General features: G+C 34.8%; 1 protein-coding gene across 3 annotated transcripts in view; it reads left to right on the forward strand.

Moving 5' to 3' along the window:
- Positions 1-368: 368 nt before the first annotated feature.
- Positions 369-13,826, forward strand: part of LOC142974428 (paired box protein Pax-6-like) — a 35,367-nt gene continuing 21,909 nt past the window's right edge. For 2 of the 3 annotated variants that reach the window (XM_076116750.1, XM_076116752.1), the window contains exons 1-2: positions 369-812; positions 11,880-12,077. In XM_076116750.1, the coding sequence (XP_075972865.1) occupies positions 683-812; positions 11,880-12,077 (328 nt within the window). In that variant the 5' untranslated portion in view covers positions 369-682. The remainder of the gene's footprint in view (positions 813-11,879; positions 12,078-13,826) is intronic. The other variant, XM_076116751.1, reaches the window with a different exon arrangement.

Below are 13,826 nucleotides of genomic sequence, written 5' to 3' on the forward strand. Positions count from 1 at the left end.
GAAAGGTATACATTAACACCTTCTATATGACGAAATGGTAAAAGATCACCTGTGCTCACTACCGTAATTCTACCGAGCGGTAGAGCACCTGTCCCTTTCATACGGTTCATGCTTAAGCTGAACCGAACGAGTGCGAGTAGGAGTAGTTTCATTTATTCGCCGGGGAAGAAGGTCTTATATGCCGCCGCAACCGTAAAACAATATAGACATTAAGTCAACATAGTTAAGAGGCATATTGTTTTAGTAGAGTTAGGTTTGAATTTAAAAATCTAAGAACGGGACGGAAGGTTGCGTTGCAATCGAGCGCTGTTGTAATTTTGACGCGTTCGGAAATCGAATTAAGAACGTTAGAGTGAGAGGTGCGCGGAGGTTCGACTCGGCGGAGGTAGTTTTTTGTTATTGTTTGGCGGCGGAGATTTTTTCTGAGGCGTGCAAATGGGAGTAGGCGCGCGAGTGGGCGCGCCGGTCCGACAAGCGCGCTCTTCAGTGTTCTGGCTGAGCTTCAAGCGAGCGCGTGCGAGACGAGTGCCGCCCGTGGCATAGGTGCTTCTCACTGTCTTATCAAACACAGTTGATAGACCAGGCGAACTGTTGATACATACCGTGGACTTTTTGTTGTGAACATTGCTTGGTGCCGCATGCTAGCGTTGCAGAGAGCTCGTGACTGGAAGGTGGCTCGACCATGTTGATATCGGCGGGCAGTGGCCCCACGCCGGAGTTCTCCCCTGTCTCGTGCTGCGCCCCCTGGAAGATGGAGCCGGCGCCTCCGGCACCCGCCGCCATCACACAACCCCTCAACATATCACCCAACGGTAAGATAACGTGCTTTACGTCAACTAATTTTCATTATCAATTTAGAGCCTATAAACTTTTTACCTACCTTAATTTTTGTACCACACCAGTTCAGTTTTGTTTTTTTAATGCTTTAAGTTGAATAACATATAATAGAAAAATGTGCAAAAAAACATTGGCAATATTTATTAAAATCAAATCAATATCTTACATATTCTTAAACGGAATTTATTATAATAAGGTGCTCTATCAAATTATATATTAACTTCGATCAGTACCTGTCACATTATAATAATATAGTGATTATTTTACATAATCAGTTTATTTAACCACATAAAACTAATTATTTATTATAATACATTACTAAATTACATAACAGAAATTATATATGGGAAGATGTCAAGAAAATATAAAAACTATACTGTTTCTGAAAGCCTCGTTAGAAAACTTGGAGCTATAAACTAATTTGATTATTTAACCAATAGTACTACTAGCAATAATAATTATAATTCCTTTCCAATATAGGAATAAAAATACATTAGGTATGAGTACTGTTTTTATTATTATTAAGTAACTTATTAGTCTTATTAAATTAAATATTCTTATATTTTATTTTTATGTTACTAACAATACAACTACAACCGTTACTCGATATTATTCTATATTAATAAGGATAATTACAATATTATGAAATGCATTTTTGATCACACCATGTATATTTTCTGTCATGAAACAAAAGCCGTGCGTACAAAGAACTTAATAGAAAAGCTGTTTCAGTGTTTTCTTTAATAATAAGTAGAGTCCTTATAAATATAGCTTCAGTCAAGTAGACGAATTTCCAACAAAATTATCTCAACAATTTCGACAACTCACACACGGTCATTTTATCTCAAATCAATAAAATAAATATAATTGGACTACTCACACACGGTTATTTGATTCCAAACTAAGCAGAGCTTGTACTATGGTAACCAAATAACTGATAAACATACTTGTATACTTCTAAATACATACTTATAAAGATAAATCGACAACCAGGCTCAGAACAAATACTCGTGCTCATCACACAAAGATTTGTCCCGGGTGGGATTCGAACCCACCACATGCGGCGCTATGGTTATTGAGGCGAGGTGACTACTTTATCACTGCGCCGAACGTGCAGTTAAAGCAGTAAGCAGACATTTGATAAAATTTAGCTTATGATGTAAAGGAATGTCTCAAAAACGTTTAGTTTAAAAATTAAGTTAGTTTAAATAGTTAGTATTTAGTAATAGTAAGAATAGAAAGCAAATATTAGGCCAATTATCCGCACCGATGGTTTCCGAACAACGATTAGTGACAGTTAAACGTTATAATAAAACGCGACAAATTGCGGAAACTCGGCAAATCAACACCATTTCGCTTGTTTGTTTAATTTCCTTTCATTTACACTTCAATAGCTTTTCATAGAATTCTAATAGGGAAATTTGCATGTCTAAAATTTGCTTAGAGGATACGTTAGGCAACCAGGATCTAATTTAACTTCAATTAATTATAAGCTTTTTATAAGACTAGTAACCACACGCAGTAATGACTGTGTCGCTGATTTAAAAAAATCAATGCAATGTCATTTGTGGATCAACTTTCCAAATTCAATGAATCGGCGAATTATCATTATGTAGGTATAATAATTAAAACATTATTTAGTTATACTGTAAGAGCTTCTTCGAATATTGAAAGAAATCAAACAGGATTTTTTATTGTCAGCAAATACTTATCTAATAGTATATTTTCAATAAATTTTCCTTCGAGAAATGTTGAAATTATCTTATTATAGTTTATCTTTAAAATGCAATTATTTATCGTTTGTAATATATTATTATACATTTTGGTAATTAAAATTGATATAATGAAGAAATAATTAAGCTCGCCTTTATCCCGTCGGCGACATATTTTTATTACTTACATAATATCATCTAAAATACCTACAATAACATACAATAATAATAAAACACAATATAAGATTCCAATATAATAATTTAAAGAAAATTTTCATAGTGAATGGCTGTATGTAGAATCCCATGATTCCTGTATAAAAGCTCATCAAATCAATTCAAGTCATTATTCTTGGAACATATTTTTTTCTCTCTTTATGCAAGCGATATTATTTATATAGTAGCGCCTACCTAATTATTTATTCATTAATTCTGCAACAATAATCGGAAAATACTTTTTTTTTGTATATGAACTTTTCATCATAAGTTTATCCAAATAATCTACTATAAAACATTTTGGTTTATAGCCTTTCCTCCTCTTTAAAATTAAATAAAAAGAATTATGTTTTTGTCTATATTCACACGATTCATGAAAATGGTATCTAAGCGAATAATACTTAATTAAATCTTAGTTTGTTTGAATTATTAAGCATATATCCCAATAGTAAAATGAAACAGAAAACTTATATCTAAGTCATCTTCAATTTAATGTTTTTATTTTTCAACTACTTTCTTTGTACTAATTTTCTTAAAAAAGTCAGAAGGATATACATATATATATCAGAGGTTCCGGATCAGTCTCGGAAAGCTCATTAAACAGATAAAACACGAAAAAATAAACGAACCGTCCCGCTCAGCTAACCTGAGTTTATTATTCACTTCTTAAACCTCTGTAGTTAGATATCGATATCGACTAATGTCAGATTTATCCAACAGTAGAGCTGGAGTATGTCTCCCATCGATGCAATGAACGGATATCTATTTATTATATCTGATAGTTACATAAATCGTATCATGTCGTTAATATAACGCTTTATATAATAATAATAATATATAAGGCACGGATAAGAATCCCCTGTAAATGAGAATTTTAATTGCATTTATCTGATCTTGGCAAGCGTTTTAAGTAGCGCTCATTTTATTATCAAGGAGGGTATAACTAATCAGCTTTATCTGCCAGTTAATGTTAATAATAGCTGTATATAAGGTTTATAAGGCTCTAGAAAAATACATACTGATTGCGCTCCTGCATTTTCCCAATCTAGAATACTTTTAAGACTAAATTTGCTTTTAAATGTCATCCTTGCAGTGTAATATACAAAAACAAAGAAATAGGTTTAATTCAATAATAAATATAATACATACATCACATTATACGGTAATGACTGGCTAATAAGCTGCTCTTCGCTGCCATTAAAGATTATCTAGCGGAGTAATAAGCAGCTGTGACAAGTGACGTTTTTCTTGAACAGAGATCGGCACTTGTAGAAAATGGTCAAGGAGCACAGACGGCATTAAGTCGTATATCTTACATAATCACCTAATTAACTTTAGTTATAGGTACGCGGTATATTAGCAGCGTTTACAGAGTGTCGTGTGGCTAGACATCATGTCATTTGTCATCGCTGAAGCCAGCTGCCGCGATGAGTGAGCGAAAAGTGGCGGCCATCGCACAACATTGTCCGCATTGTATTGCCGATCGAACTAATTAATCGTTAGATCGGCGGCTAGATTGGCCGGTAGCGTTTCCGGTGAAGGTTGCTCAATATTCACCCGTCGATTTGTATGCGATACAGCGTTTGAAACGTTTTGATTGACGATAGCAAATAATTGGACAAACAGAATTGGTTACCCGTTTAGAGCGTAGCAAGACGGAAAAACTTAATTACCTACAAAAAAGTGATAGAATGTGCGTTTAATTCGAATAGACGTGTAATAACTTGGAATGTTAACTTAAGTGAACATCTACGACGTTACTTATTAGATAGTTTTTTTGGATTCACCTCTAATTAGATACTTCACCTTTGTACAATGTTGGCAAAATGTAAACGCGCGACATATACCCTGTGATGGATGATTCAATTCGCGAAGCATAAATGTATGTATGTAATTGATAATGTAAAATATTTTCACGTCAATTAACTGACTCATAAACGTCGAATAAATTTCATTGAGCACAATACATCGCAGGGTGTATTTTTTCCACGTCAACGTTTATATCGAGACGCATTTGATCAGGTGCTTCAATAAATCTAATTAACATTTAAATGGTGATCACGCATAATAATCAGGTGGCTTTGTAAACTGAGACGATGCTCCTTAATTAGTAGACAATAGCAACAATGTATTAACGAGGCATTAAGTCGGTTAAAACATTCATGTACCCGGAGTGAAGAATAAAGTGCTCGACACTTGTTCACACCGAGCGGGAGGTGCGTATGACGCAAGGTCTGTGTGGCGCGGTGCCGCCATGCTGTGCCGCCGCCGTATGTGCTGGGATGCCGATGGCGTCCCCATTGTGTGCACGCCCTAACACGTACCATTGAAGAATGCCGCCACCTGATGTCAACACAACAGCTTGAAAGCTCTGTTCTAATAAGCCCAATTCTAATTTGAATCACACGGTTTGTTTTTTTTGTTGCCGCTTATAATTTGGTTGTAGTTTTTAAAAATAATACGTTTATAAATTGTTTGAGTTTCAAGATACAGGTATGATAAATCAAATCTTAAAGTCAACAAGAAATATGCCAATCTCTTTTTAATTAAAATATACAATATCCATCCCTCTTTATAAGCTACTGTTCTCACTTACCTACCGTAAAATTGTTGAAAATTTTAGAATTCTGTATTGAATCAACGCAATAAGCCTTCTATAAATTAAGGGTGGATTTCTGGCTGGTAAATTGTCTATGCCAACCGCTTATCATAATTATTTTCAGCCGCTTTTATTCCTACTATTTTAACATTAAAGTATTTCAATTACTAAACAGAACGAAAAAAGTTTTAATTAAAAATAATAGAAACCAAACTTAAACACACAAATCAAATAAAACAAATTATTATAGCATCGAACTAAAAATATTTATGCGCTGCATAATTAAGTCTATACAAAGCGCAAATTTATTCAAAACACCGACTTTATTTTCGATAGATGACAGTAATCTTTAAGTCTCAAAATATTGCCGTGAACAAATGATTCAAGTTGTCTGTCTCATTAGCTACGGTCTATATAACAAAATCAATCAATCCAACACCCATTAAAATGAAAAGATTTATTTTAAAATTTAACGCCGCGTAGATTTTAATTTGGCAGAAGTGTTGAAAAAGTCCTTTATAAAAGCTAGAATTGATAATGATTTAAAGCAGCTTAATTTGATCTTCTGAAACGGTTAGTCACGTAGGAACCTAAGTCAGTACTTTTATTAGCAAAAAAGCTATTATCTAGGTACAAAAAACACTTTTTCCTAGCTCTCAAAAGGCAAAAGATAAATGAAAACAATGTGCGCTTGGCGCTGATGAACGGAACTCTCAATGATTTGACAATATAGAGACAACGGCTTAACTTTTTATAAACATACCGTGAAGAAATAAGGAAACTCTAAGATAATTGTTTATTTAATTACTTTATCTTGCTATTAGAATTAGATCCGCAATTTCTGGCGCCATCTGTCACGTACAAATGACCACAACTGCTAGTTTATTTAGATTAATTCCAAATAACTACGATTGAAGGATTGAAAAAAATTATACGAGAAGATGTGTCGGTTTTTCTGGGATTCAACTTTAATGCAATCTTAATTGTGTTTTGAGGTGATAAAAGTACATATAAGCATCTGAATTATGCGCCGTTTTTTGCTTCGTTATTATTTCTCATTTTCTGTAATTTTGACGGTACAAAAAAATCAAATGCCCTGGAAACTAATCGAAAAACTTAAGTTATGTTGAGTAAATAATTACGTTTAAGTCAAGAGAGATAAAAATGTATATGAGTTTTTTGTATTGATAGGTTGAACCTATAACTCTTATTTACCATGGAATTAGGCGGAGACCAAAGAACGTCACTATTACCACTATAACTCAAAATTCCTCGTCAATCATACAGTCGCCGGTTACAAGTACCACGAACCTGTAGCGCGATTTCACACTCAATACAATCTAAGTGTTTGACATATAAAATTACCAAACATAGTTCTTATGAAGTTGGCAATGGGCTTTAATAAGATTATAACACAAAAAAAATCAGCAATCATTAATCGATACCTAGTGGTAGTAAGTACAACGCTCGTCTGCTTGTTCTAAAGAACATCACTTCCATAATTACAATTTAATAAATCTCGTGAATAATACACGAACAACGTATCATTATAATAATATATTAAAGCTCACTTCCTGTGCGGATGCCGCCTGAGCCTACTATTAAATCCTCGCGAATCGAGCGCATTGAATATGCAACGAGGTTGGGTGCAACGGATAGCTGCATCATGTTTGTCAAGCCTTCCAACGTTATTCGTTACAAAAACTTGTATACTGTAGTTTTTATGAACCTATCAGAAAGACATTTTCTGTTTCAGTAGATATGAACAATTGAGTATAGATAATTGATAGGAATCTTTATTTTGAAATATAAAAACTATAGTCAATCAAAATGCATAATGATACTACTGTAATTAACTATGTAGAGTAGTACAAAGGGTCTTATCTAATTAGTAGCTAAGTTTCCTCTTGTGACGAAGTAGGAAAGAAATCATCCTACTGATGTTTAAGGCAGCCATCGTCAACCAAATAACATCCCAATTTTCACAAGCCTTTACGATGCTTGATCAGATCTGAGCTAAAAAAGTTTTTAAAGCTATGAAATCGGTTTCAAAACGTAGCAAACGTTTGCGTACAAAATTAGGAAAACATTACCTTTCCAAGCTTTGTATCCCTTGAAACAGATGGGTAAATAAAAAATTTAAAGTAAAAAACATGAATAAACAAATAATTAAGTAATATAGGCAACTGAAATGTTTGTAAAAAAGCAACGATCTACGGTCCCAGCTTTCATCAAGGTCGCTAATTTGACAGTTGTCTTGTCACATGTGACAAAATAATTCTTAACAAGTGCCTTAGGGCTATCAACCCCAGTATTAAATAAACATGTAATAAGGTGTAATAAGCTATAAAGATGCATTGTTGGCAATTAGACTTATCCATCGCCTTTAACTTGACATTAATTTATGAGTAAAAATGTACAAGGCTGTAAATTCTGTTGATAGCGCAAAATGTGCGTTTTTGAAATTCTTTTAGCTGTTTATGGTGTAAATTAAAACTGAATTAATATACTTATGGGGTGGTATTTAGCTTATTTTTGTATTGTCTTTACCCGTTAAAAGTAATAAATGTCCGGGTAAATATTGAGTGATGACACTCACATTATTATGTATTTTAATACAATATTGACGTCAGATTTACCTGCTATATGAAGACGTATTCCAACAATATTAATCAGGAATTACAAGAATTTCTTTAGAAACGAAATTAAGCTTTTTATTGCATTAGCATTATAAATTTTTTTAAAAGCAAAGAAAAAACATACTCTATATTTTTATATCTTTACACTGAACCGTCAGATCCATTTCTCGCACACAGTCGATACGATTCTTCCAATAATTTCGTTCGATTTCACAGAACTGCATAAGAAAGTCGTTTTACCCTGTTTGTGTAAAATGGCTTCGTTTATTGAGCGTCCCGCGGAGTAACCTTTAACAAACTTTTATCGTACAAAATGTACAGTACAAAACATAAAATGCATATGTATTGACTGTAATAGTATTATTTTTAAAGGCAGTAAGGCAATCGGACTCGTATCTATGTATTTAGCTGAGTGCTCTAAGCCATAGAGGATATTATTAAGTCGTTATACCTTGAAACATATGTCAAGTCTGGACGTATAATGAATATATGTGTGTTGTGGTATAATTCCACAGAAAGCCAGCCTGATTACTATGAGGTCAGTTGGTACTTAGCACGCATGATACTTCCATAATCGCCGCGCCTAACTTAAGGATGATTCTTACTACAGCGATCCGCGCCGGATCGTTCGCTCGACCAATCAGCCTGTATTTGTTTTCGATATGTTGAATTGGTTTGTATTCTTGCACAGAGCTACCTTACCCTACTCTATCTTTTTCATTGCGTGAAACAAGTAACTTAAATGAGTATTTTTTTTTCAAGTTATAGTGTTTCTTCTTAGCTATCAACCAGCCGTAAGTTAGTTGTGTAAATGCTTAGTCCCGGCTCGGTAAGTAAGTATTATACTTTAACGCAGCCACCTGACATATAATACTACAAAAAAGTACAGAAAACTAAACTCGTTTGATACGCCAACAATATTTCAATCCAAACTTGTGATATTGTATTAACAGTAATACTTTATCGATTTGATACAGCCAAGTGAAAATGTAATCTTACAATCAGTTTTGATAGCTTTCAATCTGAGCAGAATTATATTAATACCTGGTTCACTCCACACCGGTGATATTTTACCGTATTTTGTTGTTTCGAGATCATTTCACAGACAATTTAACTCGAATCACTGAAATTCTCATTTTAATACAGAAGCGTGTAAAGCGGTGTTTAACCTACCTCATGTCCATAATTCTTGCGTATCTTCATACAATTCTATAAGAATTGTTGTTGCGTGTAATTCTTTGCAATCATAAAGGGGCAGTATCGGGTACACTTTCGATCTCGTATTGAAATTTACACGAAAGGTGGTAATTTTCCGCAGCGTGATGACATTAATAGCGGTGAGCTCGCGGGTAGAACAATATTTTTTGCATAAAACTGCTTAACATCGGGGCGAAGTCGACGCGTTCCCCTCGCATCACTTTGCATGTTTATACGACGCCTGCGCAGCTGTACCCACCAACAAACCTGGGTTTGTTTATACAATTAAACTAATGTCGCAAAAAATATCACCTCCTTGTACGAATATGTAAATAGTAAACGTGCATACAAGTATTAATTCAGAGATAGTCCTTGATCACTTACATGTTCATTAATTAGTAATGTGTTTTACGATTATTATCTGCCTCTAACTGTTCAAGTGCGTTCACCTATACTCGCGAAGTGTAATCGCCAAGGAAGCAGTTTCTAAGAACTCGTCAATGATGACACTCGACCGCCGCATTTCCATATGTAATTGAAAAGTAAGTTTAACCATGTGTATCTTAAAAGATAAGCAGAAACATAATTTGCATTAGTGACGAGACTAATTAAATAAACAAACTGTCTAGTTTAGATCGTTAAACATTAACAAATAGATAAAATGAGGTCGTAAAAGCCTAAAAAACTGTCGGTCAATAAATAATGTGGGGGCCGCGCGGCGCGGTGCCGTGTGCCGTGGCGGAGTCAACGCCAGTCAATACATTCTAATCAGTGATTTATTGCCACTAATCCTCAGCTCAGCACAAATAAGCTATCTTGTCGATTTAATGTTGTATCAGCTCAGGCGTGAAACTCCCGCGCACCACTAAGTGGTCCTTCCAGTTTCCACTCGAAATATTTTAATAAGGCCTCACTGCTCACGCACCCTAATAAAAACACACACACGCACTCACCGACACGAACAATCTCCTTTAAAACCTCTACTCGTTTGAGTCCAATTTATTTATAATAGTAGCGACACTAAGAATCTACATTTTTGCTCTAAACGGTGTTAATTTATTGACCGTGGGCAGATAATATCACTTTTTTTCTCCCATTATTAAAGCGATTACACGAGAAATTATACGTCGTAGCCGAGTCCCGAGCGCTCGATCAGAATGCTCCCTATGCTCTGAACTGTTTCTTATCACTCGCATTACAAGCGTCATTTTCCGTTGCACCTTATTCGAAAGCTCCATAATACTTTCGTTGACGAAATCGCCTTATTGACTCGCTAATAAAAAGTGTTAAGTTATGGACAAGTTATGCCACTTGCATTAATTTCGATGCTTAACCTGATAAACAAATTATGGTATATTAAGTTAATAGCTTAATTTATAATTGAATGTATTACGATGTGTTCATAAGAAAGCATTGTTACGATCGGCCTTTAGCATATCTGGTCGGTGTTAACGACAAATTGCGTGGATAAAAATATGTATGCATACGTGTTGAGAGATCGAAACTTTAATGCTTGAGAAACATTTTAATTTTGTATTTATGCCATCGACGGATCCAGTTTGTCTGCCTATAAAATTTTATTTTTACATCGTTCTGTCTGATTTTAAAAATTGTGTTTCTTAATCTTATTAAAAAGTTATTTATTTAATGGTTAGATTTACACCTTCTTGTTTGTAATGTGAGAAAAGTTTATGAGCGCAGGTCTGATAAGAGGGCACAACTGATATGTGAATAATTTTCCCGCTACGATTGGCACACAGTTACAGAGCACTGTAGTTGTATTCATCGCAGTCAGTAATAAAGGCAGTTTCACAACTGCCTTTGACACGGCATTGTAATGACACAGGGACATAATGAGCGCGCCCGGAGTGGCCGGCCCTCGCTAACTCGGATCACTGAATGTTTTGCCTGAGGCGCTCCCAACACTCGCAGGTAAAAAATGAGTATTACATAACGAGAACTATAAACTCTGCCAAATGACTCTCGTTATTTGTTTTGATGACTTAATTTTGTCAACATTTCTGAAGCGTTTGATCAAAATCGTAAAATAACGTGATGGTTTAATTGATTCATCTACCGATTAGCATTTTATGTTTATTGGAAGACCGATAAAGAGTTGATAAAATACAGTTTGTTCACGATATGAATAAATTTAATCAAGGAAATACTTATACTCAAAGTTATATTGACGCAGTATCGCATATTGGTTTATTTTCATTCACATGTTATTAAAGAAACACATATACATTCAGGGGACATTCGTACTCTTTCAATGCTCTTTTTTGTATCCGAGAACTGTACGTTTTGTATCTCTTTATGCGACATCTCTGTGACAATAAAGAAACTTACTTTTACGTTTTGCATGTAGTGTTTACTTCCTTAGACGTGAACCTTCAAAATATGGTTTACTACATTGGTAGACGAAATCCAATTTAATTTTCTGATTGTGAGGTTATTATCAAAAAAATAATAACCTTATTTTGGATTTCGTTTATATATAAAACTTACCTTACATTGTTAAAATTTATTTAATGATTTAACGCAAAATTCACACAATAAATCACTGATTAATTTTGCAATGCAATGCGAAGTTCAATTGAAGTCCTAACAGATCAATTCATACTTCATCATTTTCGCTTGTCCACACTTTAGTACTAACAAGCTGTAATTATTTTCTTTCAGTACCTGTATCGCCATCATCATCGGGCGGGGGCGCTGGAGGCGGGTCGGGCACCCCCCTGTACCCCGGCGCGGCGTCCCACCCTCTCTCGTCCCTGCTGTCGCAGCAGAGGCTGCTGGAGCTCTCCCGCTTCGGTCTACGCCACTACGACATCGCTCACCATGTGCTCTCACAGCAAGGTGCTGTAACCAAGTTGCTTGGTAAGCAGGCTAGACTTAGTTCCTTCTTAGTAATAGCATGAACAGTTTAAAGAAGGATTAAGATTTAGGGAATATTTGAGCTTCTTATAGTCTGTTCTCTAATAATATCTATCTTGGTTCTTTTTTACCCCGAACTTTCAAACTTTTAAGAGTCTCAATGGAATGAAAACCTAGATGAAATCGAATGATAAGTTTAGGATATTTTTTAGCTATAGTCGAACAACTTATTAGAGAGCCTTGTTTGCAAAGTTCTCGGCCTTTGAAGGTATTACAAAATTCAGATTTAGAACTTCAGTACTCTGAAAACTTACGCGCTTGCCTGTTTGATATCCTATTTTGGATTCGCCAAGTGCGTATTTGTGCATGCCAAAGCTCTCTATTAAGTTGCCGTATTATAGTTATATTTGATTTTCGGAATCTTCGCTCCGTAGTAAACAAAGTGTATCTACTGACTAGTAATTTGCAAATAAGCTAAGTTATTCATCAAAGCGTCCACTTCACGTAACATTACCTCAATAACTCTTTTATCATATCCAGTACGTATGAATATTTTATCGTTCGGTGTGCGATTCTGCCATATGCCAGCAATAAACCGCGCGATAGAGGTGTCGCCACAAAATAAAAGGCTTTTGCCACTGACAATTTTATTTACTTGAATTACTTTATATTTTTATATAGCAAACAATTCAAAGTAAACAGAAGCTTTGTAATTTCAAAGCAAAATTACTGCAATAAGCTTGTTTTATCTAGTTACCTTAACATCTGGGGGCACGGAAGTGCCCCCGCAAGTCGAGCAAAAAAAAGCGGCACGGCCGTACCATCCTTTTCTCGAAGCAATTCGGGCTATTTTCGACCCCCCTATAATGTCGTTGTGGATAAAACAAGAAGCCTGAATTTTCAGCTACTAATTATTCATTGTATAAACACAGTATATTTAAAATTTCAGTCAATTTGAACCAGTAGTTTAAAAATGACAACTTGTTAAAGTTTTGAATTTTGTCACTCACTGATTCACTGACTCACTGACTCACTGACTCACCGATCATCAAAAGTATAAGGTACTTCTAGCAGACTTAGAAGCTTAAAATTTAGAATACAAATAGGGTTTAGTGTCTTAATCATGGGAAAAATTCAATATTTTCTAATTTCGGTCCAGTTTTCTAAATACACTAACTGCAACATTAACTTTGTAATCCCACATAAATGTATAAGATTACAAGATTACATTTGCAGTTAAGAATCATTATTACTGTAAAAATAATAAATAATAGCTGTAGATAGGTACATACTATATGAGGCATAACGGGAGGGGATATAAGGTGGGTAAGGGTGCTTAGCCCATGAAACTGAAAAACATTCCCATAGGAAAATATGTTGAATTATAAGAAAAAACGTCTTTCCATACAAATTGGACTTATGTTCGTTCTACAAAAAGAAGTGAGATGCCACCAAAAACATTCTGTAAAAACCTCAAGTCTCGCAGCTCAGTCTTTCTGGCGTAAAAAGTGGTGAGATCTATATAATACCAAGTCGATTAATGTATTTCTTCTCTACTTAAAGGACCTTCTGTCTTAAGTTATTACATAAGTTATTATCATGCCAATATTAAAAATATTTTACGTTTAAAGCAAATAGATCGACTTGGACATCGCATGAAAACACAAATTCGCCATTAAAATTTCAGGAGCATTAACTTCTCGTCGTGCTGTGTAGTGTAATACATACAAATCATGCGATGGCCAGGTCGGT

This window comes from Anticarsia gemmatalis, chromosome 7 (assembly GCF_050436995.1).
Source record: "Anticarsia gemmatalis isolate Benzon Research Colony breed Stoneville strain chromosome 7, ilAntGemm2 primary, whole genome shotgun sequence".
Taxonomy (NCBI): domain Eukaryota; kingdom Metazoa; phylum Arthropoda; class Insecta; order Lepidoptera; family Erebidae; genus Anticarsia; species Anticarsia gemmatalis.